The 27,631-nt window shown below is 51.6% G+C and overlaps 1 protein-coding gene across 2 annotated transcripts; it reads right to left on the minus strand.

Moving 5' to 3' along the window:
* Window positions 1-568: 568 nt before the first annotated feature.
* CBX2 (chromobox 2) lies at window positions 569-9,962 on the minus strand. Of its 2 annotated transcripts, XM_050764356.1 has the most exons (5): window positions 9,767-9,962; window positions 9,648-9,691; window positions 8,659-8,724; window positions 6,256-6,361; window positions 569-4,335 (listed from the first exon to the last, which is right to left on the minus strand). In XM_050764356.1, the coding sequence occupies exons 1-5, from the start codon at window positions 9,836-9,838 to the stop codon at window positions 3,031-3,033; spliced, it is 1,593 nt and encodes a 530-aa protein (XP_050620313.1). In that variant the 5' UTR covers window positions 9,839-9,962; the 3' UTR covers window positions 569-3,030. The 2 variants fall into 2 exon arrangements, with proteins under 2 accessions (XP_050620313.1, XP_050620312.1); XM_050764355.1 differs by lacking the exons at window positions 6,256-6,361; window positions 8,659-8,724; window positions 9,648-9,691; window positions 9,767-9,962 and adding an exon at window positions 5,920-6,243.
* Between the last annotated feature and the right edge of the window lie 17,669 nt (window positions 9,963-27,631).

Genomic DNA, 27,631 nt, shown 5'->3' on the forward strand with positions numbered 1-27,631 from the left:
ACCATCAGGGGCTTTTTGGGGGAAACATTTCCTTGAACTGATTGATCCTAATTAAATGTGGGCCCTGGGCTGCTGTCCTGTTTCAACACAGATCCTCTCCTAGGGCAATAACATATCTACTTTTGTTCTCTTTTAAGAAAGCAAACAGCCATAGTTGAAAGCAATTAGAAGTGGCATGCATGAATGATTTTTTTTTTTTTAAATTAAAAAACACAAATCATGCCAGTGATTGGCTTTGGTTCAAAGCTTGATCCTCCCCCAGTCTCCCCTTAATGAAAGCTCTGGGCCCAGAGCCCTCTCCAACTAGGTCAGATTTTCGAGCGTAACCAAAACAAGGAACACTCTTTTTTGGTACAAAATATATACATATGAAAATATGCCAACACCTCTAAGGAAGACAGACTAGCCACTGCTTCCTATTCAATACAGGAGCAAACAAGATGGGGTTAACACACCATTACACACATCCACACTGCCACAGTTCCTGTGGGACCTTTGGGAAAAAAGCAACAATGCATCTTGTCAGATGTGCCAGACACCTAGCTACACAAACACACACACACATAAATAGCAGCAAATAAAAATAGAAAGTCTACTTTTATTTATTGGTAAACGTAAAATAACCAAGTCTGAGCATTTGGTGCAGTTCCCAGTGGTGGCCCTTGCCCTGCACACGTGCACACGCTCTTGAAGCACCAGGAAACACACACGACACAGTAAGAAGGCAAAGTGGCTGGGAGTAAGGTATCTGCAGGTTCAAACTTTGGGATTGAAGTAGCTGGTAAGCAGAAAGGCACCGAATCAGGGTCTGGAGAGACCCGGCTGCTGGGGAGGACAGGCAGCCAGGGACAGATCCTCATTTCTCCAACAGCTCCTGGAAGGACAGTCACCCCAAGGGCTTGGAGAGCTGTTAGTCTGGCTTTGGAGCGTTGAAGGTAGCACAGCACTCCGCAGGAGAGTCACAGGCTTGGCTGTCTGGGCATAAGGAAGCTGGTGCCCAAGGCCCATCATGCCAGGATCCATGCCTCCTCCCAGGATGCCCGGTGAGCTGGAATCTCTCCCTCTCCCATTGGGAGCAGCTCTTCCTTACTGTCTGCTTCCAGCTCTGGCCTAGCTATGTGGGACCCACAGCCCTTCAATTCGCCGAGGCGGGCACCATTCCTGTGGCAGCCACCACCATCACTGTGGGCTGGCCCTCAATGAAGCCATGGACATGGGTCCCTCCCCAAAGGCACACTGTTAAGATCAATTTGGCTACACCAAGGCCACCTCTTCCTATTTGGCACGGTGAGGTACTGGGGGGTCTTGCAGTCCGGTAGGCCTGTCCCCCGGAAAGCAGAGCCCATTCCCGAAGTCTGGGCCACTCCATGGAAGGGTAGCCTTCCCTATAGTCAGGCACTGGAATACAGCCCCATGCCTGCTGGCTGACGCCATCCAATCAGAGGAACACAAAGTGACCACCCCACCCCTTTTGTTTTTGGCATCACAAAGACCCAGTGACCAGATTGCCTGCCGCTGCCACCTCTGGGCTGCCCTGCCTTTCTGCCCAAGCTGCTCTCGGAACAGAAATCCTGATACTGGTCAGAAGCCATACAAGGTAGCTCCCAGATGTGGCCACCTAGAGGTGGCTCACAATCTTGAGTTAACAGGGGCCTCAGGGACAACGCTGACAGATTCAGCTTCCCAGGGCCCTCTATTAGGTGGGTCCCCTAGAATTTGTCCAGCTTCCCAAATGGTACAGGTATAGTTTTTCAGCTGGAAAGGAGCCAAGCAGGGAGCGCCTAAAGGTGTGGGGGATTGTCAGGAAAAGTGATATTCCTTAAGGAATGCCTCATCCACTTGGGCAGGACCCACAGCACACACCTGCAGCACGGGCAGAGCCAACAGACGGGCCCATCGACTCGCAAGTGCCAGCACTCCTGTCCTCCAGGTCTCCGGGGCAGTCTGTGGGCCATTAGCACGAAGCCAGTCCTTTATTAGCAAAAGGGAGATGCTGGGAGTGGAGGGAGGGGCTTGCTTGCCAAGGGTCCTGCCCACTGGACTCCCCTGGACCTGAGCACCTCCACTTTGGGTTTTCCTTGGGACACTGAACTCTGGGCTTTCTAGAAATGGAACATGCTTCAGTGGGCCTGGGGCAGGTGGTGGGTCTGGGTTTGGAAGGGGACTTGGGTCACTTCTCATTGGGACACGGGCAGGAAGGAGGGCGGCAGCCACAGCCTGCCTCTCCTGCTCCGAGGCGTGGAGGCTCTTCCGGTGGAACCTAGCTGTGGGACCACCCCCTCCCCACCCATGCTGGCTCGTAGGCTGTTTGGGGGCTGTGGATGCCACCCTGAATTGGGGCTAGGTGGCCACAAAGCCAGCCTTTTAGGGCTCCTGGGCTTGCTCTACTCTAGCTGCCTGCCACTGTCCTTTCACAGTAAGGCCCCAGCCAGCCCCCAGCTGTCAGGGGCAAGCTCCCCACCTCACCACTGCGGGTTCAGGCAGTGCTAGCCAGGCCCGCCCCTGCTCATCCCATCTCCCAAAAGCTGCCACCAGGTGGAGGGAACACTAGTCCCACTGGCCTTGCCTCCCCCCAATACTCTCTGCCCACCCCAGGGCTGAAAGTGAGACACACCAGATGCCCCAGCTGACACCTCAGCCCCTGCAAGACAGGGAGCAAAGCAGTGATGCCGTCACACAGGCCAGTGAGGAGCAGTTCAAACGCAGCCACGAAGCAGCCTGCTCTGTTCAAGACAGTCACCTTGAGCCACAGGTGCCACTGTGTTTCCTGAGGCAAGAGGCGAGAGCGAAGAGGCCTGCAGAGGTAGGAACACGGTGGAGACCAACAAGGCAGCGAGACCCCCTGCCCTACCTCGCGGGACAGGGCAGGATGAGGGGAGAAGCCCCTTCCAAGTCTGCCCATCAAGGAGACCACCCGCTCCTCCTCCCCGACCCAGACTCTTGAGGGGGCTTGGGCTGGGAGTCAGTTAGCCAAGCAAAACCACAGGCAGCGAAGGGGAGTAAGACCGGGCAGCTGGTGGCGCGGGGGATTCAGTAATGCCTCAGGTTGAAGAAGCCCACGCTGGTGGGAGACTCCTTCACTGTGACGGTGATGAGGTTGGCAGTGACGTCAGTGACAAAGACATGCTCGATGAGGCTGCGGGTGGGCTTCCAGTCCTGGCTGGTCTGAACGGACACTGACGGGTTCTGACCAGTGCTGGGCGGCGAGGTGGAGTCCGGGTCAGAGTCCGAGCTGCTGCTCTCCTCGCCTGCGCTCATCTCCGGCAGTGTGGCTGCCTTGCGGGCTTCTCCAGGGGCTGTGCGGCTCTCCTGCCCACTGGGGGTAGCACTGCCCTTGACATAGTCCCTCTTGCTGGCAGGGGTGGGCGGCGCCACTGCTCTGGAGGCCAGCTTCTCACTTTTGCTTGTGTCGGTGGGCATGGCGGCCCCGCTGCCCCCAATGAGGCCACCCCCAGTGCCCTTCCCAGGGACTGGGTTGGTAGCTGGGACACCCTTGGTGGCGGTGGCATGGCGGGCAAGCAGACCCACCCCAGGCATGCCATTCTTGACACTTTGCAAGTCCAAGACCTGGAGGCTCAACTCCTGGGTGGGTGCTGACTGAGGGCCTGGGCACCCAGCAGGTATCCTGCTGGCACCATGGGTGTGTGTGGGACCCCCTGTGCTCCCTACTTTCTGCTCCACAGCCCCACTGCTGGGGGCCTTCGGGATTTTGCTTCCTGGAGGACTCATTCCCAGCTCCCCTTTCTGCGTCCTCACCTTCAGGTCCAGCCCAAGGCCGCACTTGGTGGTGGCCTGGGCCTTCAGCGCCAACCTGCTGGCGGCCTGGCTTTGGGTCATGCGGTTCATGTAATGCACGATGGAGCTCTGCCAACTGATGCCACCCCGGCCGGGGCTACTGGCCATGCCCTTCATCAGGCTGGCCAGGTTCTCTGGGGTGGCCATGGCACTGGGGCTACCACAGGCCTCCTTGGCATGGGCCTTCAGAGCTGCCAGGCCTGCCACGGGGGCGCTGAGTGGAGGGGGCAGCTTGCTGGCTGGGGCCCCCAGATCCTTCCGGGCGGTCTTCAGCACCTTGGCCAGGCTCACGGGTCTTCGAGTTGCCTTCTGCTCTGGGGGCAGGGGCTTTCGTCCACGCTTCTTCCGGATGGGATCCTTCAGCTCGGGTTTGGCCACCAGGATCTGGGCCTTCTTCTGAGGCACTGGGTGGGTGTCGCGGCCCCGGGGACCCCTCTTGGCATCTAAATCACTGTCATCCTCTTCATCCGAGGAAGAGGATGACGACGTAGAGGAAGAGGAGGAACTGCTGGACTTGGATTTGGAGGGAGCATCAGGTTCCTGAAAAAAGATAAAGAAGTTGGCTGGGTGCGGTGGCTCACGCCTGTAATCCCAGCACTTTGGGAGGCTGAGGTGGGTGGATCACCTGAGGTCAGGAGTTCGAGACCAGCCTGGCCAACATAGCGGTACCGTCTCTACTAAAAATACAAAAATTAGCCGGGTGTGGTAGCACGTGCCTGTAGTCCCAGCTACTGCAGAGGCTGAGGCAGGAGAATTGCTTCATTGAAATTGGGAGGTGGAGGCTGCAGCGAGCCGAGATTGTGCCACTGAACTCCAGCCTGGGTGACAGAGCAAGACTACGTCTCAAAGGAAAAAAAAAAAAAAAAAAAAGATAAGGTGTCACACCTCCACTGCCTGCTCCCAGGGTCCAGAGCGCCATGCTGTCCCCAAGGAACACTGGGCACCTTGCAGCCATCAACTCCTGTGGCTTCCAGACCAGAGAGGCAATCAGGAAGGAGCAACTTCTCAACACGCTCACAGTTCCATGAGAGGCAAAATCAAAGGTAAAATAGAGAGAAAAATAGGTGGCTCATAAAAATGAAGTCAGAATAAGGACGAAGTCCACACCATAACATCCCAGTCCACCATCAGCTTTCACGGGGAATGCAGATTTAGCTCCGGGCTGTAGATCAGACGTTCAAAGGGAACGGTATCCAGAGCATCACAGTTATCAGGACTCAGGAGGTTACAGGTCATATGAAGTAGCACACACAGCTTTGCAGCCTAAACCAAGCGGGCTTCGGTATCCCCATTTCCCAGTCTGAGCCTTACAGGGCACAGGTAAACAAACCACTGCCCTCCTCGCCTTCTGGATGTCACCCCAAATATTAAATAAGAGTGTCCTCGTGTTTCATAGGCCTCCCATGCTGCCTGCTGGATCAGAATTCTACAGTGTGAGCTTTAGGGAGTCAGATCCAACACTGCCTCCCTACCACCCCATTCTCCCGACTTCAACAGGAGTGATCTCCTCAAACCTCCTCAAATAAGGCGTCAATCACTGCCTTGTAGCCACTCCTCAGTCGGCAGGACTTCTGCAGCCCCACCATCCTGCTCAAAAGGAAGATTTTCAAGACAATGTAAGGCCAGTATAGACCAGCCGACAAGATTCTACAGCACAGAATCCCGTTCATTCAGGAAATCCTCCTGGAAAGGCGGGTTCTGTAAGTGACTGAGCTCGTGGCCACAACATGCGGAGGTCCACGGACAGTGCCGGGAGGAGGGAATCAAAGCAGCACCCGGGACTGAGGCCAGGCCCTTCTCCCTGATCCTGTCCTGCCTCACCTGTCCTCAGGGAAGGGAGGGGCCCTGCCATGGACCCCAGGGGTGCCTGCCTACCTGTGGCGGGGTGAGCCCATCACTGTAGCGGGGAGGGGTGACAGGACAGTACCGAGACGGCCGAAGCGCATCATCAGTCCACAGTACCTCTGCCCTCCTCCAAAGCCCCTTCCGGCACCCCCTGGCTATTGGGTCAGCCCTGCCTTTTCTGGCCACCTCGATTTAAGGTACACTCACAGGTGGGCCTGGAGTAGCCCAAAATCTTGGGCTTGTGGGTCACATCTAGTCGGCAATCCTATGAGCACCTACTGTATGCATGCTTCCTGTTCCTTTCTGGACCCCATGGGAGTGAAGAGTGCTTGTCAGCAGCAGTTTGACCCTGCCACCCAGCAGAGAGGCGTGCAACACAGGCTGAAGCAGGAAGCCCCTGGGAGGGGCGGGGAGGAACTCTCAGCCGGCTGGGGCTCCTGGGCAGCAGAAGCTGAGAGGCAGGAAGAAAGGGGGCTCCTGTTTCCCGAGTAGAGGGACAGACTGTTGGCAGAAGTGCCACCCCCTTCCTGAGGGCCCCAAACCCTCCCTCTGCCTGCCCCCTACCCCAAGGGAGTGCTGGGAGGTGGGGTCAGTATGCCTGGCACAGCCACCCACCTTGAGCTTGGAGCGTCGGCTGCAGGAGGACATGGCAGTGAGCTTCCTTGGCCGGCCTCTCGGCCTCTTGCCTCTCTTCCGGTTCTGCACCTCCTTCTCATGTTCCCTGAAGGCACACTTACTAGTTAATGGGGGAGAAGCCCTAGTGCATACCCCTTCTATCACATGGGACTCTATGGCTTCCAGCACCCTATTCCTGTCGGCCTGCAATAGCTTATCCTGTCTGCTGCAAACACATCATCAAATACCCAAGGCAGAGGTCAGACCCCATTTTTTGCACTAGGGTCAGTAACCAGCCATCCCATTTCATTTGGGTAAGGACAAGCTGAAGAGAGGAAAGCAACGCTGGGAAAACGATGATACCCCAGTTTTCTCCGACCTCTCTTAAGACAGCTTCCTGCCGGTGCACTGCTGCGTGGAAATTCTAGCATATCCTAACCAGAAGAGGCCTTGGTGGCCACACGGTCCAACCTACTTACTTTCAATAGGAGAAGGAAGCCCAGGGCAAGGAGATGCCAGCAATCCCCTGGGCAGCTGCCTATGCATGAAACCCTCACCCAGGCAAGGAGCAACATGGGCCCTGCCCTCCAGCTCTCGCACAGCCTGACTGCTGGCATATGACTCTCCTTGTTTCCTTTTTAAAAATACCTCTGTTCCTAAACTCTACTCTTGAGGGAGATAACAAAAGAGCCGAGTTCTGAAGCAGGCAGGGCTCAGTGCATGCCCCACCCTCAGTACCCCCCGAAGAGCCTCCACACCTCCTGGGTCATGAAGCACTAGTAGAACCTCCAGCCCCCAGGGAAAGCTTGTATTTCGGGCTACTCTCAAGGGAAGGGTCCCTGGTAATTACACTGGACAAACATCATCTCACTGGGGCCTGGAAGACAACCTCCTCAACGCAGTTCTGATCAGTACCAGGCAAAGCTCATACTCCAATTAAGTACTGGTCCTTAACCCGAAATCTCCTAAAAGGCCAGTGAAGAGTTGCATGGATCTCCTCCGCTGAAATATTAACCTGTGGACGGAGTGCTGTGAGCCTGTGCGTCACCAAGGGCCATACCCCCACCCCCTCCAATACCAAGCAGGTAACGGCCAGCTCCCAGTGCCCAGAGGGAGCTAGCGTGTTGGTGGATGGAGAGGGCTGAACAGCCACCTTCTCCGTTTTCTTTCTTCCACGATGTAATCCAAGCCACCCATGGGTTTTAAACTCTTGTTATCTCAGGTGTTTCTGCTCTAACCAAAACCGGGGGCAAGGGAACAATCTCTCTCACCTGTTAGGACACTGTTAGATGCAGAGAAAAGTACCAACCTCTGAAGTGGGTCAAGCCATTCCCCCACCCCAAGGCTCACAGGACCCAGACAACACAAGACAATGGGTTGCCATTACGATTTTCCAAAGGGATTTAAGCAAGCACAGGCTCCTCTTCTTTTTACTCACCCCATCAGAAAAGTCTTCTTTCCCCACTGTCATGTCCCCTCTGGGAAGACCCAAAATGTTCTGCTACAGCGGAAAAAAGGGAACGCACCTTTCGCCACCAGAGAACAAACCTGTCAGATTGACCCTGGCTGGGAAAGACTCCGGCAACCAATTCTTCTGCCTCTATCCACAGGGCAAGTCCAGCCAGGGGAGCCAGGGGGAGCTGTCAGTGAAACACCCCACGCCTCGCCATTGCTTGAGTAGCACTCCCTGGTCCTTCATGCTGGGGTGCGGTGGGCACATCCACTGTCCTCTCCTCACCACCCCTTGCCCTCGAACATCTCAAGGAGGCCTATCTCTTAACCCAAGCTTCCTACCTAAAAATAGAAATGACATCTACAATGACAGAAACCAGTCTGGCCCAATCCGGTCCCATGGGGTTATCTGGTACTGTACGCTGCAGGCCAGAGCAAAAGAAATGTTTCGTTCTTCAGAGACACCACGATAGGTACCAGCGCACGTTGTGTGTTCCAGCTCCCTCTCTGAGCCCTCTCTTGCCTGATGGCACACATGTGCAGGGCTGGAAGGGCAGGCCTGCGTCACTGTGGCAAACCTGCTATCCTGGTTTTCTGTTAGCGCCATGTGCAAATTACTCAGCAGAAAAGGCCAAGAGAAGCTACATCTTTATCTGAAGCAAGTGGAAAAGTTGGTTTCTGCAAGTATGGCTGTCAGAAAAACCAAAGCGGAACTTAACTTGGGGTCTTCTCAGGGATGGATACAGGCTGGCTGGGAGAAGGTGGGAGAGGGGCTGGCTGGGGACTTTTACAGCCAGTCACAGAGATGGCCCTGGAGACAATCTTGCTAAGGGACCTCAGACCACAGCCCCAGCTCCAGCCTCCGGGCAGGCGAGCTGCGCCCAGCACGACTCTGCAACCAGCCACCATCCCTCCCCCACGCCCTCCCCACAGTGCTGTCAGCGTCCTCACTTCTTCTGGAAGGCCAGGAGCAGCCTTGGGTCCAGGATGTTCTCCTCCGGCTCCCAGCTGTTATGTCTGCAAAGCAGAGGGCAGGGCAGCATTAGACGCCAGGCTGATGATCACGGCTTTGCAAAGCAGCCCGAGGGGGCCCGCCCTCACCGCTCCTCGACTCAGGCCGATGGCTGTGGCACCGCAGCACCACGGCACTTCTCAAAGTGCAAACCCAGGTTTTGGAGGCTGGCCACCCCCCACCAACCCAGCACTCTAACCTCAAACCCAAAGGGAAACTGCCGCTCCAACTCCCCAATTAAAACAAGGCCACAAGAGGACTCCCACAGTCTCTGCCTGGGAGAAAAACAAATCCCAATAAAACGCAAAGTTGCAGAGAGGGAATCCCCCAAACCCTGGCCTGGAGCCAGAGAAGGAAGGGAAGGCAGGTCCAGGATGCAGGGAGGGGCACAGGCGCCCAGCCCGAGATCCAGAACAATGTGGCGCGCGGGCCGGGGCACCTCGAGGGGTAGCAAAGAAAGAGCGCGGTCCGGGGAAACGGGGCCGCGGGAGCAGCTGTGCACAGAGCCCCTTCCGGGGATGCCAAATCCCCTGCCTTCCATTAAAAGAAAGAAAAAAAAAAGAAACCCCACATCCATCAATAAGAAGCTCAGGTTACAGCAGAGAGAATCTAGCCAAGAAGAGGGGGGCTTGCATCCCGCGCCTCCCTCCCGGCCGGGGCGGGGGATGGGGGGAGCGCGGCGCGGGGGCCGAGGAGGTTCCGGCGCGGGGGGCCGCCCAGCTCTCCCCCGCGGGCGTGTAAACAAAGGGCAACCTCGGGCCTGGCGGCCTCCGCCCCCTCAGAGCCGGAGGAGCCCGCGGGGACCCCGCGAACTTCCCGCTCAGCCCGCGGGCGCCCCCAGGCCCCCGGACGGCGCGGCCGAGGGCTCCACGTCCCCACCCCCGGGCGAGGGGGCGGCAGGGCGGGCGCAGCGTCGCGGGGGACTCACTTGGAGGACCAGCCGCGCCACTTGACCAAGTACTCCAGCTTGCCCTGCGGGGAGAGAAGAGGGGCCGTGAGCCAGACGGGCGGCAGGCGGCGGGAGGGGGCCGGGCGGGCCGCACGCACCTTGCGGAGCCGCTTGCTCAGGATGCACTCGGCGGCGAAGACCTGCTCGCCCACGCTGCTCAACTCCTCCATGCTGCCCGGCAGCCCGCCCGACCGCGGCGCCCGCCGCCCGTAGCCCGGCCGCACCGCCGCGCGCCCCGCCGGCCGCACACAAAGCACCGCCCCCGCCTGGCGCCGGCCCGCCCCGCGCACGCGCACCGCCTCTCCGCGCCCGCGCCCAGGCCCGCCGCCCGCCCCCGCGCGCTGCCCAAATCCCGTGCGGGCCAATCAGCGAGGGGGGGCGGGCGCGGGGCGGGGCGGGGCGTGCATTGTCCGCGGCGGGCTGGGAGTCGCGCTCCGGTGGGGGGTCCCGCGCGGGGTCCGGGGCGGGGGCCGGGGCGCGGGCGCGGGGGTGGGGGCGCGGGCGGGCCCCTGGCTGGGGGAGGAGGTGCCTAGGGGCTTCGGCTCTGAGGCGCCCACCGAGTACCGCGTGGTCCCCGGGGCGCGCCCGGCCTTGCTCCCAACTCCGTTTTCCGGGCAAAAAGCCATTGTTCTGGCTCTAAGGGAGGGAAGCGGGACGGGGCGCGGCGGCCGCTTCCTGCCCCCGCCTTCGAGGGGCGCTCCTCCGGGGCGCGCGGGGCCCCACCCTTCCCCGGCTTCTTGAACTGGCTTTTTCTCGGCGGTGGGGGAGTCGCTCTGCTTTGGACTGGAGCAAAACGGGTCGGGGGCTGGGGGAGGAAAGGAAGATGAAGTCCGGGGGAGGGGCCCACAAACCTCGGCAGCCCAGGCTTTTCCCCTCAAAAGCGAGAGAGGAAAATGCATTAACTGAAACCACCAAGCACTCTAAGAAAGAAGTAATACGAACTGCCCGGAGTTCTTACTAAACAGCTGTGAAAAGTGGATCCAGTCCCCGAGTTTTAGGGCACGTGTAGGTAGAAAGCCAGCTGCACCTTTTCTGTATTTGTTCCCCGATTTTGATGAAGTGGAGGGGGAGGGGGCGGTTTGCAGGGCTGTTCCTAACTTAGGACTAGGTCAGTAGTGGCCCGCCAGGGCTGGACAGCCGGCGTCCTTCGAATCAATTGTCCGCGGTCGAAAAGGGTCAGGCCACGTTATGAAAGTGGGGGTGACCCCTTGTCCTCCCTGGGATCGTAGTCCGCAGGCTAGCCTTTTATTCCGGTGTTAAGATTCTAATTCCATGAACTCACCCTTTAAGTTATTTAGATTTTGAATCAGGACAACTGAAACATGTAATGAAAGAGATAGACCTGAACCATAACTTGACTCGTCTCAATGCAATCTAACTCCATGAAAGTTCACTCTGCTTTTGTTGCTTACTTGAATACAGCTGCAAAGTTCTCTTTCTGTTGAACAGATCCAAAAGTCGTTTATTGTTGTAGGAGACTGTCTCAATGTAATTGTGATCATCAAAACCATATTTATAAAGGGTTCTGCAGGAGAAATATGTTTTTTTGTTTTAACAGAAAGGCCTACTGGAGAAAATACTGAAGTGTAGGAACCGATCTTTCCATTTATGGCGTGTTCTTCAGTTTCTTTGGTTAGGTAAGTTACATTCATTTGATTTCCTGGAGAGAACGTGCAAATTCAGATGTTGTTTGCAAAGAGGGCAGGAGAAAGGGAAACGTCCTTGGGGGGAAGGTGTTTGTTTACTCAGGGACAGAGGCAGTAAAGAATCCTTGTGTTGGGTTAAAACTGGCCTCTGGAGTGAAGGGATCCGCTAACAGCCTCTCCGCCTGGCTCCTTTTGTATCCCGTCTTGTGCAGCTTGGCAGTAAATTGTGGAGTTGAGGGCAAAGGTGTATTTATTGTAATCCTACAAATAGCTGGATCAGTTTCACATCACGTTTCCTTGCAGAATTCATCTTGGGTCTAAGATTTTGCCCTGGAAGTTTCCAGTTTCCTCTTTGACCCATGGCATGCTGGGATACTTGCTTGATTTCTTTTTAAATAAAAGAAGGCTTTGAAAAGGGAATGATTTCTTTGCCTAAGAAATAAATTTGCTAGAATTTGATACTAACACATTGAAAAATAAATCAGCGTCCTGGAAGGTTTAACATGTACATCATCTACCTAATTGCAAACACTCAGTTTGGGTAAAATAATATTTAGATAATTCATTTGGAGAAACAAATATGACAGATTTGGCCAGAATGAAATAATCAGATACATACTGGGAGCATGTGATCCAAAATCTGTGGCACATTTTCTAAAAACAAAGCTGGGAGTCGGCAGAAGGGAGGAAAGACCCCAGCTAATCCAACTGTGTAAAACAAGCGGACGTCTTCCGTTTTGACTGTCACATTTTAAGAATTATTAAGACAAGTTAAAACTAATTATTGTATTATTCATTCGACAGATAGTGAGCATGTACTATCAGGTGGGCACTACTAGATATCCAGTAGTATAAGACCGTAGCAGCAGCCCCATCTGTGGAACTTGTGTGGGTGATGGAAGTGGATGGACAGAGCCTCCGTCCACTGCGTCCAGTGTGGTGGCCGTTAGCCATCTGTGGCTGCTGAGCACTGGCAGTGTGGCTAGTGCCACTGAAGGATCGAATTTTAAATTGTATTTCATTTTAGTTCATTTCAGTGGGAATAGCCACACGTAGCTGGTGGTCACTGTACCGGCCGCTGTGCAGGTCCACAGGAACGCGAGGGATCTGCTTCAAACATATTTTAAGTGAAAGTAATATGGTTACATAAATTAATCCTGGAATATGAGTAGTTTACCTACGCTCACAGTTATGCTTAATTATATACGAGAATGTTTAAAATATACAAAAAAGATATTAAAAATCCAGGCACAGAGGAAGACATTCAGAGAGTACAAACTTTGTATGGTACTGAGTTCCTTTCTACGCAAGTGATGAGGGCAAGTATTAACTTATTCATGTCTGAAATACTACTAAGAAAGCATAAGTATTTTCACGCCATGCTTGTGGATCGAAAATTAAAGATGCCAAAGCGAAGAATGACTCTCTTTGAAGTCGATGGAAAAGTCAGGAATTGAGATAAATCCAGTGACCCTGGATTTAGCAGCTAAAACTAGATAACAGTAGTTACTTGTTACCAAATAGTTTCAGAAAGCTCTTACATTTTCTAAAAGTGCTGTTTCCCTACTGCCATCAGTGGCATTGGCTAAAAGGAGGAACCAGATACCACCACCAGCCGGTCTACATGGGATACACTCAGGATTTAGAATACATCACACATTTACATCACATTTAATATCTTATGTCATAGTTTGCCCCCAGCTCCTCTGCACATTTGCAAGACTAAGATGTGACTTACAGGCTAGCTGTGTTAATGTTATGCCATTTCTTTGTGTGTAATAGATAAATATTACGTATGCGAGACAGACCATGCTTGTGTATCAGAACTCAAGTAAAAATAAGCACAGTTCAGGCCTTGCAGGATTCCTCAAGAGTTCAGTTTGCCTAGGGACCCCTGGACACACGATGCAAATGTCCGCCCCTGGATCCTGACCCAGGATACCCCAGAGGCAGCCCGGGGCTCTCAGCGTTTAGAACACCTTCTTACAAAGGGCAGCCTGCCCAATCCCTTGCTGTGCACATGAGGCAGATGAATACAAACTGTATCAGGTACAGGGCTGTGGAGCCTGGTCCTGCTGTTTCCCATGTTTGCCTGGGAGGGGCAAACGGGCAGGCTGTTATAGAAGTGGTGAGAGCCTGCTCTCAGGAGGCCTTCCAGGGTCAGAGGCTGGAGCAACCCCTTATGCTCCTCGGATTCCCCTCACCCTCACCCACCAGGCCACCTATCCCATTGCAGCACACCTAAAGACAGGCTCAGGCTGGAGGCCCCCCAACCCCGCCACGGATCCTGGAGGCAGGGGGTGGTTAAGGAACACAGTTACAGGAGGTGGGAAATGGACAATGAGCTCATTTTATGATGATGGTCCCCTTGCAGGAGGTCTCCGTTACATGAAACTTTTCTTTTAAAGGGTGTCATTTATGAGTTTTGCAATCAGATGGGTCCCTGATTCCAGTTTCTTACTATTAAAACAGTGCAGCAGTGACCATCTTTGTCTTCCCATATGCAAAGTACCAGCGTAGCTACAGAGTAGCATGCACAGACCTGTATTAAAGGGGTATGTCTTCTCTGTGGGAGAAAGGAAAAAAAAGGATACGTGGCTCTACTTTTTTAGTTAGCTATTACCAAACTGCCCTCTGAGGGTCTGCACTAATTCACACTCACACCTGGGTAGGTGGGGTTGCCTCTGTCCCCCCTTCTCCGTAACTCTAGTAATTGCAAGTGATCTAGTGTTGTCTGAGCAACCTGGTGCTCAGCTGGTCCAGCAGTTCAGTGCGCATGCCACCTCGGCTTTTTCCAAGACCTTTGCCTGGTGTCTGGTGCAGAATTGTTACAGTGCAAAACAGTTTTATGAGTGTAAGTTTCCAGGGTGAAATGCAGTATTTTCACAATTTAAAAAATAACAGGCCAGGCCCAGTGGCTCACGCCTGTCATCCCAGCACTTTGGGAGGCTGAGGCAGGTGGATCATGAGGTCAGGAGTTCAAGACCAGCCTGGCCAACATGGTGAAACCCCATCTCTATTAAAAAATACAAAAATTAGCTGGTGTGGTGGCGGGTGCCTGTTATCCCAGCTACTTGGGAGGCTGAGGCAGAGAATTGCTTGAACCGGGAGGCGGAGGTTGCACTGAGCCAAGATCACGCCACTGCACCCCAGCCTGGGCGACAGGGTGAGACTCTGTCTCAGAAAAAAATAAAAAAAAAAGGTTCAGGAGGATATGTACTGAAAAGTCTTCCTCCTTCCCCGTCCCCAGCAACCTAGTTCCCCACTCTGCAGGCAGCAAACGCTGTCTCCTCCTGGGGTCGCTTCCAGAGAGGTGTGCCTGTCCTAGCAAGGGGCCTCAGGACATTTCTCATAGCTGCCCTCCTGCTTGCTTCTTTCTATCACAGGCACAGTGGCACGCCACCACAAGCTGCACTGGGCCGGGCCTTTTGTTTTTGTTTTTTTTTTTGAGACGGGGTTTTCGCTCTTGTTGCCCAGGCTGGAGTGCAATGGCGCAATCTCGGCTAATCGCAACCTCTGCCTCCCGGGTTCAAGCGATTCTCCTGCCTCAACCTCCCAAGTAGCTCGGATTACAGGAGTGCGCCACCACATCTGGTTAATTTTGTATTTTTAGTAGAGATGGGGTTTCTCTATGTTGGTCAGGTTGGCCTCGAACTCCCGACCTCAGGCCTCCCAAAGTGCTGGGATTATAGGTGTGAGCCACCACGCCCAGCCGTGCTGGGTCTTTTTTCTTAGCAGTATGGCCGGAAGGTCACCCTCCATCCAATGGAGAGCCTCGCCGCCTTTGCTAAACCTCTCTGTGGTATTCTGGGGTGGGGTGCTCCTTAGTTTATAGATTATTTACCAGACCATGGCTGATAGATGGTGAGTTGTTTCCAGTGTTTAGCTTCTGCTGCTGTGAGTAGCATTTATTTAAAAAAAAAAAAAAAAAGTTTCTCTATAGAAACGCTGTATTGCCCAGGCTAGAGCGCAGTGGCACGATCTTCGCTCACTGCAACCTCCATCTCCCAGGTTCAAGTGATTCTCCTGCCTCAGCCTCCCAAATACCTGGGATTACAGGCACACGCCACCACGCCTGGCTAATTTTTATATTTTTTTAGTAAAGACGGGGGTCTTGCCATGTTGGCCAGGCTGGTCTTGAACTCCTGAGTTCAGGTGATTCACCCGCCTTGGTCTCTCAAAGTGCTGAGATTACAGACAGGCGTGAGTCACTGCACCAAGCCATGATGTTTATTATTTTTTTGGAGACGGGTCTTGCTCTGTCACCCAGGTTGGAGTGCAGTGGTGTGATCATAGCTCACCACAGCCTTGACCTCCTGGGCTCATGTGATCCTCTTGCCTCAGTCTCTGAGGTAACTGGCGTTACTAGATGTGTGCCACAAGACCTGGCTAATATTTTTATTTTTGTAGAAATTGGGGGTCTCACTATATTGCCCAGGCTGGTCTTGAACTCCTGGGCTCAAGAGATCCTCCTGCCTTCACCTCCCAGAGGGCTGGGGTTGCAGGTGTGAGCCACTGCGCATCAACATGATGTTAATTTAACTCACAAGGCACAGAAGTGTTTTTGGCAGCCTCAGCTCCTGTGGCCTGGCTTGTCCTCGCTGGACTCTGTGTGTTTGGAAAGAATGGACTCCTGATGCTGGCAGGGATGGCCACTGTCTTTCGAGGCGTGTTTATAGGATATTCCTCCTTGAGGCTGAAACCTTGTACTTTCCATGTCACTGCTACATCAGTAGGAAAGGCTGCCATCAACCTCACATTCATATTCCTTCTTTCTCTCTTTCTCTCTCTCCCCCTCTTCTTTCTTTTTTGACGGACTCTTGCTCTGTTGCCTAGGCTGGAGTGCCGTGGTGCTAACTCAGCTCACTGCAACCTCTGCCCCCTGGGTTCAAGCGATTCTCCTTCCTCAGCCTCCTGAGTAGCTGGGATTACAAGCGTACGCCACCACGCCCAGCTAACTTTTATATTTTTACTAGCAGAGTTTCACCACGTTGGCCAGGCTGGTCTCGAACTCCTGACCTCAAGTGATCTGCCTGCCTCGGCCTCCCAAAGTACAGGGATTACAGGCATGAGCCACTGTGCCTGGCCTCACATTAATATTTCTTTGGGTTCAGTACAAGTTGAATCCTGCAGTCACTGCCTTTAGAGGCTCCTGTCCTGTGCGAATGCTGCTCATGGGGGCATGTGCACCCCAGGATGGTGAATCTCAGCCCTCTGAAGCAGGGGAAGTAAGACAAAGTAGTGAGATGGCATCCAGAGAGGAATGGGCGAGGGGAATTCAGGATTGAGGCATGGTCATGAATCCTCACTCTGCTCCTGCCAGCTCTGTGAGAGGCGGTGGCACAGGACATTTGTAGGATGCCCTGGAGGAGCAGGGTGGGCAGGAACCGGACCAGCAACGATGACAGAGCACAGCGTCTCCAGGCGCAGGGAAGCAAAGGGAATGACAAAAGCACAAGCAGAGGCCCCAGCCCAACCTAGAGGACAGGGTGCTCCAGAGAAATAGCCAATAGATAGAAATATCAGCATTCAAAGAGATTTATTGCAAGGCACTGGCTGATGTGATGGTGGGGTCTGGTGAGGCAAGTCCCAAACTGCAGGGCAAGCCTTCCTCAGAGGCAGCCGGGACGACTCGACAGGAGCTGGCGCTGCAGTCCACAGGCGGAGTTTCTTGTCCTCAATGAAATGATCAGGCCCACCCAGATTATTCGGGGTAACCTCCTTCACCTCAAGTCACAGCAGCGACTGGATTTGCGCTTGCCTGAGTACCTGGGGGCTGTGGCCTAGCCGGGGGAACACCTCAGCCTGACGGATCATCCCTGGGCTCAGCCCCTCAGTGCTCCTGCTGGTCATGCCGGGGTCACTCACGTGGCTTCAGCTTGGCTGGGGCTGGATGGCCTGGGATGGCCTTTCTTGCGTGGCTGCTGCTTGGTGCTGGCTGTTGGCGGGGCTGTCTGTCTGCAGCAGGCCAGCGTGGATCCTTTTTTCAGGGGCTCCAATGGAAGCTGAGGTCCCATGTTTCCTGATGCCCCAGGGGCCACAGCAAGTTGCATGGAAGCCACGTGAGGTAAACTCCAACCTGTTGACCAGAGGGGTAGCAAATGAGTGACCATACAGGATCTGGAAGAATTTGTGGCCACTTTGGGGGTCATTTGTACCCTCTCCAGAGGGTAAGATCAGAAAACAGTTTAGCAACCACTGAGCCCAGCACTGCTTGGATTGTGTTAAATGAGTGGAAGAGTCTTAATTTCCTAGACTTGCAGGATGGGGCACTGGCTAGTCCCATTGTGTATTTGCTCCGGCTGCCCCCAACAAAGTTCCATGGCCTGGGAGGCCTGTAGGGGCTCCCAGAAGTTAATTTTCTCACAATTCTGGAGACTGGAAGTTTTAGATCAAGAGGTGGGCAGGGTTGGTTTCTTTTCTCCTTGGCTGTAGATGGTGTCTTCTCCCTGCATCCTCATAGGGTCGTCCCTCTGTGCACATCTGTGTCCTCATCTGCTCTTCTTTTTTTTGAGACAGAGTCTTGCTCGGTCGCCTGGGCTGGAGTGCAGTGGTGCGATCTTGGCTTACTGCTAACTCCACCTCCCGGGTTCAAGTGATTCTTCTGCCGCAGCCTCCCGAGCAGCTGGGATTACAGGCATGCGCCACCACGCCCAGCTAATTTTTGTATTTTTTGTAGAGAGGGGGGTTTCGCTATATTGGCCAGGCTGGTCTCAATCTCCTGATCTCAGGTGATCCACCCGCCTTGGCCTCCCAAAGTGCTGGGATTACAAGCGTGAGCCACCACGTCCGGCCCTCACCTCCTCTTCTCATAAGGAAACCAGTCCTGTTGGGTTAGGGCCACAATAATAACCTTATTTTAACTTAATTACCTCGTTAAAGTTCCTTTCTCCAAATGCAGTCACTTTCTGAGCTGCTGGGAGTCAGGGCCTCAGCATGTGGATTTGGAGGGGGACGTGGTCTATCTTGTAGCACCTGATCTGTCCCCACCTCCTCCCTGCTTTGTGCTGTGCTATCCTCATCACTTCATGACTCACATTTGTTGGTGCCCAGTGTGTGCCAGGCCCTGTGCTGAGTCTGTGTGTATGACTTCATGGAACCATTCTTCTTTCCCTGTAGCCACAAGAGGATCCTTCAGTCACCTCTGAGGACCATCACCAGGCAAACCGGCCCTTAGAGTATTAATAGGGTTTGGCTGTGTCCCCACCCAAATCTCATCTTGAATTGTAGCTCCCATAATCTCCACGAGCCGTGGGAGGGATCTGGTGGGAGGTCATTGAATCCTGGGGGTGGGGTTTCCCCCCCATTCCTGTGATCGTAAGTCTCACGGGATCTGATGTTTTTATAAAGGGGAGTTCCCCTCCACACGCGCTCTGCCTGCTGCCGTGTAAGACGTGACTCGGATCCTCCTTCGCCTTCCACCGTGATTGTGAGGCCTCCCCAGCTATGTGGAACTGTGAGTTCATTAAACCTCTTTCCTTTATAAATTACCCTGTCTCAGGCATGTCTTCATAGCAGTATGAAAATGGACTGATACAAATATCCACATGGTCAGTTTCTGCTTCAGCATGAGAAGATACCACTCTATGTCTGACTGAACACCAGATCCTGGTGGTTAGGGCCCAGGCCATATGAAAAATATTTATCAGAAAACAACTCCAACCCCAAAGAGTTAAATGTGTGAGTTACATGTAGGGATAATACAACTCTATGGTAGGACTGAAAAACTGGAAACAGTGTAAACCTTGAAAGAGAACAGGCACATTAGGAGCGCTGGTGGAGTCAGCTGGGGTAAACCTAGGCGGTAGGGGGCTGGACCACACCGCTGTTAAGGACAGGTGGGTCTGCGTGTGTCCATAGGGAAAGGTCTCCAAGGTACATATTGTTTAAAAAGCTAAGTGTGGAACAGTATTGTATTAGCTTGCTAGGGCTGCTGTAACAAACGACCACAAACTAGGTGGCTTCAAACAGCAGAAATTGACCAGGTACGGTGGCTCAAGCCTGTAATCCCAGCACTTTGGGAGGCCAAGACGGGCGGATCACGAGGTCAGGAGATCGAGACCATCCTGGCTAACACGGTGAAACCCCGTCTCTACTAAAAAATACAAAAAACTAGCCGGGCGAGGTGGCGGGCGCCTGTAGTCCCAGCTACTCGGGAGGCTGAGGCAGGAGAATGGCATAAACCTGGGAGGCAGAACTTGCAGTGAGCTGAGATCCAGCCACTGCACTCCAGCCTGGGCGGCAGAACGAGACTGTGTCTCAAAAAAAAAAAAAACAGCAGAAATCTATTCTCTCAAAGTCATAGAGGCCAGAGGTTTGAAAGCAAGGTGTGAGCAGGGCCCCTCTCCCTCTGAAGACCCCAGGGAGGCTCCTTCCTTGTCTCTTTTAGCTTCTGCAGGGCGTCACCTGTCACCTGCAGGCCTTGGTGCTGCTGGGTACAGCATAATTCCAGTCTCTGCCTGCTTGTTCACATGGCCTTCTGTGTGTCTCCACGTTCCCTCTCCTTTTTCTTATCTAGACCCCAGTCATTGGATTTAGGGCCCGCCCCAAATGCAGGACGATTTCATCTAAAACCTTTAAGTTAATTACAGCTGCAAAGATCCTATATCCAAATAAGGTCCCATTCAGAAGAACCAGTACTGGGACATGGACATCTCTTTTTTGGGAGGAATGCTATACAAATAGATAAGATGTGATTTCTGTTGTGCAAACAAAAGAGATTTGTATGCTGTTAGATGTATGTAAATTTTCAGAGAGGAGACCCAAGACACCAACAATAGTGATTACTTTTGGAGGCAATGGAGAGAGTCCTGATGTATGGATTTGTGAACTATTCACAAATTTTTATCTTGCACCTGTATAACTTCATATAAAGTACTGCTTCCTGAGTTATCTAGCTTTTGAGGTCATGGATTACTTTGAGCTTCTTTACATTTTAATGTATTTTTAAAAAATGCTAATACATTTTACGAAGATTTTTACAATAAAAGTATTCAGGCCCTGATCTTCTCTGAATATATCCTGATTACTTCATTGCTGAGATAAATTACAGAAGACTCAAACATAGAAGACCCTGTTTATGGACTGGAAGATCAGTTACTTTTTTTTTCAGACAGAGTCCTCCTCTGTCGCCCAGGCTGGAGTGCAGTGGTATGATCTTGGCTCACTGCAGCCTCTGCCTTCCAGGTTCAAGTGATTCTCCTGACTCAGCCTCCTGAGTAGCTGGGATTACAGGTGCACACCACCACGCCCGGCTAATTTTTATATTTGTAGTAGAGACGGGGTTTCACCATGTTGGTCAGGCTGGTCTCGAACTCCTGACCTCATGATCTGCCCATCTTGGCCTCCCAAAGTGCTGGGATTACAGGCGTGAACCAGTGCGCCTGGCCAGATCAATTACTTTTAAGATATCAGTTCCCCCCAAATTAATCTAAAGATTGAACACAATCCTAATCAAAATCTCAGCATCTAAAAAGAAATAAAGAAATGGATAAGTGAATTATAAAATATACAGGGAAATGCAAAGAACCTGAAATTATCTAAACAGCCTCAAAAAAGAACTGGGTTGGAGGACTCACATGACCTTATTTCAAGACTTAGGTATAAAGTTACATAGTCAGTGCGCTGTGACTTGGCGAAGAATAGACAAATACTATTCATGGAACAGAAAAAAAATCCAGAAATGGGCCCACAGGTATACATGGTTATTCTGTTTCTGACAAAAGAAAATCATCAGGGACAGAAACCTCTTTTCAACACGTGATGTTGGACAACTTGGTTACCCATACACATAAAAATGAAAGACCCGTGGCCCCTAATTCACATGGCACGTGGCAATTAATTTGAGCTGGCTCAGACATTAACACAAAAGTGAAGGTAATAAAGTTTCTAAAAGTAAATATGGGTGAAGCGGGAAAATTGCTTGAAGCCAGGGGTTTGAAACCAGCCTGGACAATAAAAAGTTTTTTTTTTAAAGTTAGCTGGTTGTGGGCCAGGAGCGGTGGCTCACGCCTGTAATCCCAGCACTTTGGGAGGCTGAGGCAGGCAAATCACTTGAGGTCAGGAGTTCTAGACCAGCCTGGCCAATATGGTGAAACCCTGTCTCTACCAAAAATATAAAAAATTAGCTGGATATGGTGGTGCATGCCTGAAATCCCAGCCACTCAGGAGGCTGAGGCAGGAGAATCACTTGAACCCGGAAGTGAAAGTTGCAGTGAGCCGAGATCATGCCACTGCACTCCAGCCTGGGTGACAGAACGAGACTCTGTCTCAAAAAAAAAAAAAAAAAAAAAAAGTTAGCTGGCTGAGGTGGTGCAACCAGCTATAGTAGTAGCTGCTGCTACTTGGTAGGCTGAGGCAGGAGGATGCTTGAGCCCAGGAGTCCAGAAGTTTGAGGCTGCAGTGAGCCATGATTGCGCTACTTACTGCATTCTAGCCTGGATGACAGAGCAAGACCCTGTCCCTAAAATATAAAAATAAAATGAAATAAAATAAAAGGCCAGGCACCATGGCTCATACCTGTAATCCCAGCACTTTAGGAGGATGAGGTAGACAGATCACTTGAGGCCAGGAGTTTGAGACCAGCCTGGCCAACATGGGGAAAGGCCATCTCTACTAAAAGTACAAAAATTAGCAGGGCGTGGTGGTGCATGCCCGTAATTCCAGCTACTTGAGGGGCTGAGGCTCAAGAATTGCTCGGACCCGGGAGGCGGAGGTTGCAGTGAGCCAAGAATGTGCTGCTGCACTCCAGCCTGGGCAATAGAGCAAGGCTGTCTCAATAAATAAATAAATAAATAAGAAGTAAATACAAAAGAATACCTGCAACTTTTAGGCTGACAAAGGTCTCTTGGTTTCTAAAACCGAGAGTTATTTTCAAAAAATTGACAAATTAGACTTTGTCAGATTTTAAAACTTGTACTCATCAAATGATACCATTAAGAACATGAGCCAGAAAGCCTCAGACTGGGAGAAAATACTTGTAATACGAAGAACTTGTATGTAGAATATACAAAGGACTCTTACAAATTAAGAAAAAAAAAGGACAGAGAATGCCTTTTTTTTTTTCTTTTTCTTTTCCTTTTCTTTTTAATGGGCAAAAGACTTCAAGTAGTTCACCAAAGATGATATCTGTTTTTATTTTTAATTTATTTTTTACTTTTTGAGACAAAGTCTCGATTTGTTGCCCAGGCTAGAGTGCAATGGTGCGATCTCAGCTCACTGCAACCTCTGCCTCGTGAGTTCAAGCGATTCTCCTGCCTCAGCCTACCTAGTAGTTGGGATTACAGGTGCCCACTACCACACGCCCAGCTAATTTTTTTTCTTTTTTTTTTTTTTTGGAGACAGAGTCTCGCTCTGTCGCCCAGGCTGGAGTGCAGTGGCGTGATCTCGGCTCACTGCAACCTCTGCCTCCCGGGTTTATGCCATTCTTCTGCCTCAGCCTCCCGAGTAGCTGGGATTACAGGCACCTGCCACCACGCCTGGCTAATTTTTTGTATTTTTAGTAGAGACAGGGTTTCACTGTGTTAGCTAGGATGCTCTCGATCTTCTGACCTCATGATCTGCCCGCCTCAGCCTCCCAAAGTGCTGGGATTACAGGCTTGAGCCACTGCGCCCGGCTAATTTTTGTGTTTTATTAGAGACGGGGTTTCACCATATTGGCCAGGCTGGTCACCAACTCCTGACCTTGTGATCCACCCGCCTTGGCCTCCCAAAGTGCTGAGATTACAGGTGAGAGCTACCATGCCCGGCCTTAATTTTTAAAAAAAGATCATTAAACTGGGGAAAGAATACTGTGGCATCTTAATAAAAGTTATGGCCCCTCGGGATTTTCTTTTTTCTTTTCTTTTCTTTCTTTCTTTTTTTTTTTTTTTTGAGACAGAGTCTCACTCTCATCCAGTCTGGAGTGCAGTGATTCAATCTTGGCTCACTGCAACCTCCGCCTCTTGGATTCAAGTGATTCTCCTGCCTCAGCCTCCCAAGTAGCTGGGATTAAAGGCACATGGCACTGTGCCTTGTGAAGTTTTCTATTTTTAGTAGAGACGGTTTTGCTACGTTGGCCAGGCTGATCTTGAACTCCGGACCTCAAGTGATCAGCCCGCCTCAGCCTCACAAAGTGCTGAGATTACAGGCGTGAGCCACTGTGCCCGGCTGGCCCCTCCGGATTTTCTGTTCATGAAACTTAATCCAGGAAAGGTAGCATTAAAACGCAGCAAGTAATACCTGTTAGAAATAGAACAATTGAGAAAAGCAGGTTTGTAGCATGAGACTTTATCACGTGTCTGAGAAGTCACAGACCAAGCAGGCAGGACCAAGGAAGGCCTCCCAGGACCAGAGCCTTGCCCTTGGGAAGCTTGTCCTGATGGGATGTTGGTCTCCAGAACAGGATGGATTATTTTATGTGTATGGGGGTGGGCATCAGTCATGGGAGCTTAGGCTGCTCCTAGGCTGGGAACGGCCATGGCTCACACAGGGGGAGTGACAGCCCTACGTGGGGTTTTTGTGTGGGGGCCCTGCACGGTCTCTTACTTCCTTTGAGCTTGCTAAGTTAGAGCAGTGTCTGTCGCCTGGCTGGCTGGGATAAGCCATCTGTCATAAGAGACCCTGAAACCAGCACCTGGAGAGAAAGAGAGTAAGGAGGAGACAGTGCAATAGAGAGAACCCTGGGACAGAATCTAAATAGTTGGATCCATGAGGGACCTTCCCCGTTAGGAGACCCCCCATGGAAGCTCAGCTAGCATGAGTTGGGTTTCTGCTGCTTCCAACAACCTGAGACCACATTTCCTGGCCAGCTTCCCACAAACCATTTGTAAAACTTGTTTATATTCTAGGCCACAAAGAATACCAATTTCCAAAAGTGAACGCATACAGGTCCTGACTCTGATTATAATGCATTGAAACAGGAGACTCGCATAAAAAAGAAAGGGGCAGGGAGAATCAAGAAACAATCTAAACAGACACATCACAAAAGGAGACATACGATATCCAAAATGCACCTCAAAAGGTGCTCAACAATACTGCTCATTAGGGAAATGGAAATGTAGATTAAAACACATCCACAAGAAGAGATGAAATTGAAAAGACTGACAATACCAAATGCTGGTGAGGATGGGGGACGCCGGAGCTCTCATACTCTGCTGGTGGGAGTGCAAAAATGGTTTAGCCATTTCGGGAGGTTGGCAGTTACCAGATGGCCAGAAATCTCCCTTGGTGTTCACTAAGAGAAGTGGAAAGATGTTCATGCAAAGACTTGCACACGAAGCTCATTGCAGCTTCAGTCATACCATAGCTAAAACATGGATGCAGTTGGCTGGGTGTGGTGCTCTCGCCTGTGGTCCCAGCACTTTGGGAGGCTGAGGCGGACAGATCACGGGGTCGAGAGATTGAGACCATCCTGGCCAACATGGTGAAACCCCATCTCTACTAAAAATAAAAAAATTAGCTGGGCGTGGTGGTGGGCGCCTGTAGTCCCAGCTACTCGGGAGGCTGAGGCAGGAGAATTGCTTGAACCCAGGAGGCAGAGGTTGCAGTGAGCCAAGATCAAGCTACTGCACTCCAGCCTGGCAACAGAGCGAGACTCTGTCTCAGAAAACAAAACAAAACAAAAACAAAAACAAAAAACCATAGACACAGTCCAAATGTCCATCGTCTGGGAAACAGAGAAACAGGCTGTGGCACATTCATATCTGGACTACCACTCCACAACAAAAAGGAAGTGATCAACATGGATCAATTGCAAAGAAGTGTTCAGAGTGGAAGAAGTCAGACACAAAGGACCACTGCGATGTTCTTCCATTTCCATGAAGTTTCGGGCAGGAGCTCCCAAGACTGCATGGGGGGATGTAGACCTAGAATCTGCCTTCACCATTCTGGGGATTATCTGCTGCTCTCCCGGGATATCCATAAACAGAATACCTCATTGCTATGAAAAACACTGTAGGCTAGGTGCAGTGGCTCATGCCTGTAATCTCAGCACTCTGGCAGGCTGAAATGGGAACATCACTACAGGCCAGGAGTTCAAGACCAGCTTAGGTAACATAGCAAGACCCTGTTTCTACAAAAAAGTAAAAAAATTAACCAGGCACATGGCTCACACCTGTAGTCCCAGCTACTTAGGAGGCTGAGGTGAGAGGATTGCTAGAGTCTGGGAGTTTGAGGCTGTTGTGAGCGATGGTCCTGCTACTGTACTCTAACCTGGGTGACTGAGCAAGACCCTGTCTCTTTTTTTTTGTTTTGTTTTTTAAGACGGAGTATCGCGCGATCTCGGCTCACTGTAAGCTCCGCCTCCTGGGTTCATGCCACTCTCCTGCCTCAGCCTCCCGAGTAGCTTGGACTACAGGTGTCCACCACCACGCCCGACTAATTTTTTTGTATTTTTGGTAGAGATGGGGTTTCACTGTGGTAGCCAGGATGGTCTCGATCTCCTGACCTCGTGATTCACCTACCTTGGCCTCCTAAAGTGCTGGGATTACCAGGCATGAGCCACTGCGCCCAGCTGATCCTGTCTCTTAACAAAAAAAAAGAAAAAAAGTAAAACATTCCATAGATAATACATGAAAATTTAGATAGAATAAAGATCACCCAGAAAGAAGCAGTATTAATATTTTATATAATTGTTCTTTTTGCTTTTTTACATAGGTGATATGTGAATACCATCTTTATAATTTCTTCCATCGGCATCAGCACACTAGGAGCATTTCCCCATATAAATACACTTCCTTGTAAACATAATTTTTCCTGCTGGTACAATTGTCATTGGATACTCATCATGATTGAGCATTTATGTGCCAGGGACTGGGACAGCCACTTTACAAAGATGATATCATTTAATCTTTGCCTTCCATTAGTAAGCAGGTACAATTATTATTATTATTATTTGAGATGGAGTTTTGCTCTTGTTGCCCAGGTTGGAGTGCAATGGCCTGATCTCAGCTCACCACAATCTCAACTTCCTGGGTTCAAGCAATTCTCCTGCCTCAGCCTCCCAAGTAGCTGGGATTACAGGCATGTGCCACTATGCCCAGCTAATTTTTAAAAATATTTTTAGTAGAGACAGGGTTTCTCCATGTTGGTCAGGGTGGTCTCGAACTCCTGACCTCAGGTGATCTGCACACCTTGGCCTCCCAAAGTGTTGGGATTACAGGCGTCAGCCACTGTGCCCGGCCGCAGGTACAATTATTAAAAAATAATTTTAGAAATGAAGTTCTTTTGTTTTTGAGACAGAGTTTGGCTCTGTCACCCAGGCTGTCACCCAAGAGTGCAGTAGCGCAATCTTGGCTCACTGCAGCCTCTTTCCCCCAAGGCTTAAGCAATCCTCCCACCTCAGCCTTCCTAGTAGCTGGGACTACAGTCGTGTGCCACCATGCCCAGCTAATTTTTTGTATTATTATTATTTTTTTAATAGAGACAGGGTTTCTCCATGTTTCCCGGGCTGGTCTCAAACTCCTGGGCTCAAGCGGTCCTCCTGCGTTGGCCTCCCAGAGTGTTGGGATCCTGGGCAGGAGCCCCTGCGCCTGGCCTAGCAATAAAGTCTTAAAGAGATTAAATCACCTGCTGTATTAGTTTCCTGTTGCTGCTGGAACAAATGAACATAAAGTTAGTGACTTAAAACAAGACAAGGCCGGGCTCGGTGGCTCACGCCTGTGATCCCAGTACTTTGGGAGGCCAAGGCGGGCGGATCACGAGGTCAGGAGTTGAAGACCAACCTGACCAACATGGTGAAACTCTGTCTCCACTAAAAATACAAAAATTAGCCGGGCATGGTGGTGCGCACCTGTAGTCCCAGCTACTCAGGAAGCTGAGGCAGGAGAATCGCTTGAACCTGGGAGGCAGAGGTTACAGTGAGCCGAGATCTCGCCCCTGCACTCCAGCCTGGAGGACAGAGCAAGACTCCATCTCAAAAAAAAGCAAGACAAATGTATTCTCTGACACTTTTAGAGGTCAGAAGTCTGACCCAGGTCTCACGAGGATGAAGCTGAGATGCTGACCAAGTTGGTTCTTTCTGGAGGCTCCAGAGGGAATCCGTTTCCCTGCCTTTTCTAGTTCTTTAAGGAATTCCACATTGCTTCGCTCGTGGCAGCCACTTCTTTCACCCTCAGAGCCAGCAATCATGTTCTGTTGATCTCTCCTCTGACTCTGATGCTCCTGCCTCCCTCGGATAAGGCCTCTGTGGTTCCACGTGGCCCAGTGTTGTAGGTGCCACCTTGCTTTCCTCAGAGGCTGGCTACTGCCATCACCAGCAGCAGTGGGTGTCGGTGGCGCAGTATTCATTGGGGAATTCTACTGCACATTTTTGTCTTAGAGGGGGAACAAGAAAAAAGT

Source organism: Macaca thibetana, chromosome 16, assembly GCF_024542745.1.
Source record: "Macaca thibetana thibetana isolate TM-01 chromosome 16, ASM2454274v1, whole genome shotgun sequence".
Lineage (NCBI taxonomy): Eukaryota > Metazoa > Chordata > Mammalia > Primates > Cercopithecidae > Macaca > Macaca thibetana.

What these genes read in the sequence shown, in the direction of transcription:
- CBX2 (XM_050764356.1), bottom strand. Translation starts at nt 9,838, where the DNA reads ATGGAGGAGTTGAGCAGCGTGGGCGAGCAGGTCTTCGCCGCCGAGTGC. An exon ending in TGAGCAAGCGGCTCCGCAAG is followed by an intron (nt 9,692 to 9,766) that starts GTGCGTGCGGCC and finishes CTCTCCCCGCAG; the next exon opens with GGCAAGCTGGAGTACTTGGT. An exon ending in CTCCTGGCCTTCCAGAAGAA is followed by an intron (nt 6,362 to 8,658) that starts GTGAGGACGCTG and finishes GTGTGCCTTCAG; the next exon opens with GGAACATGAGAAGGAGGTGC.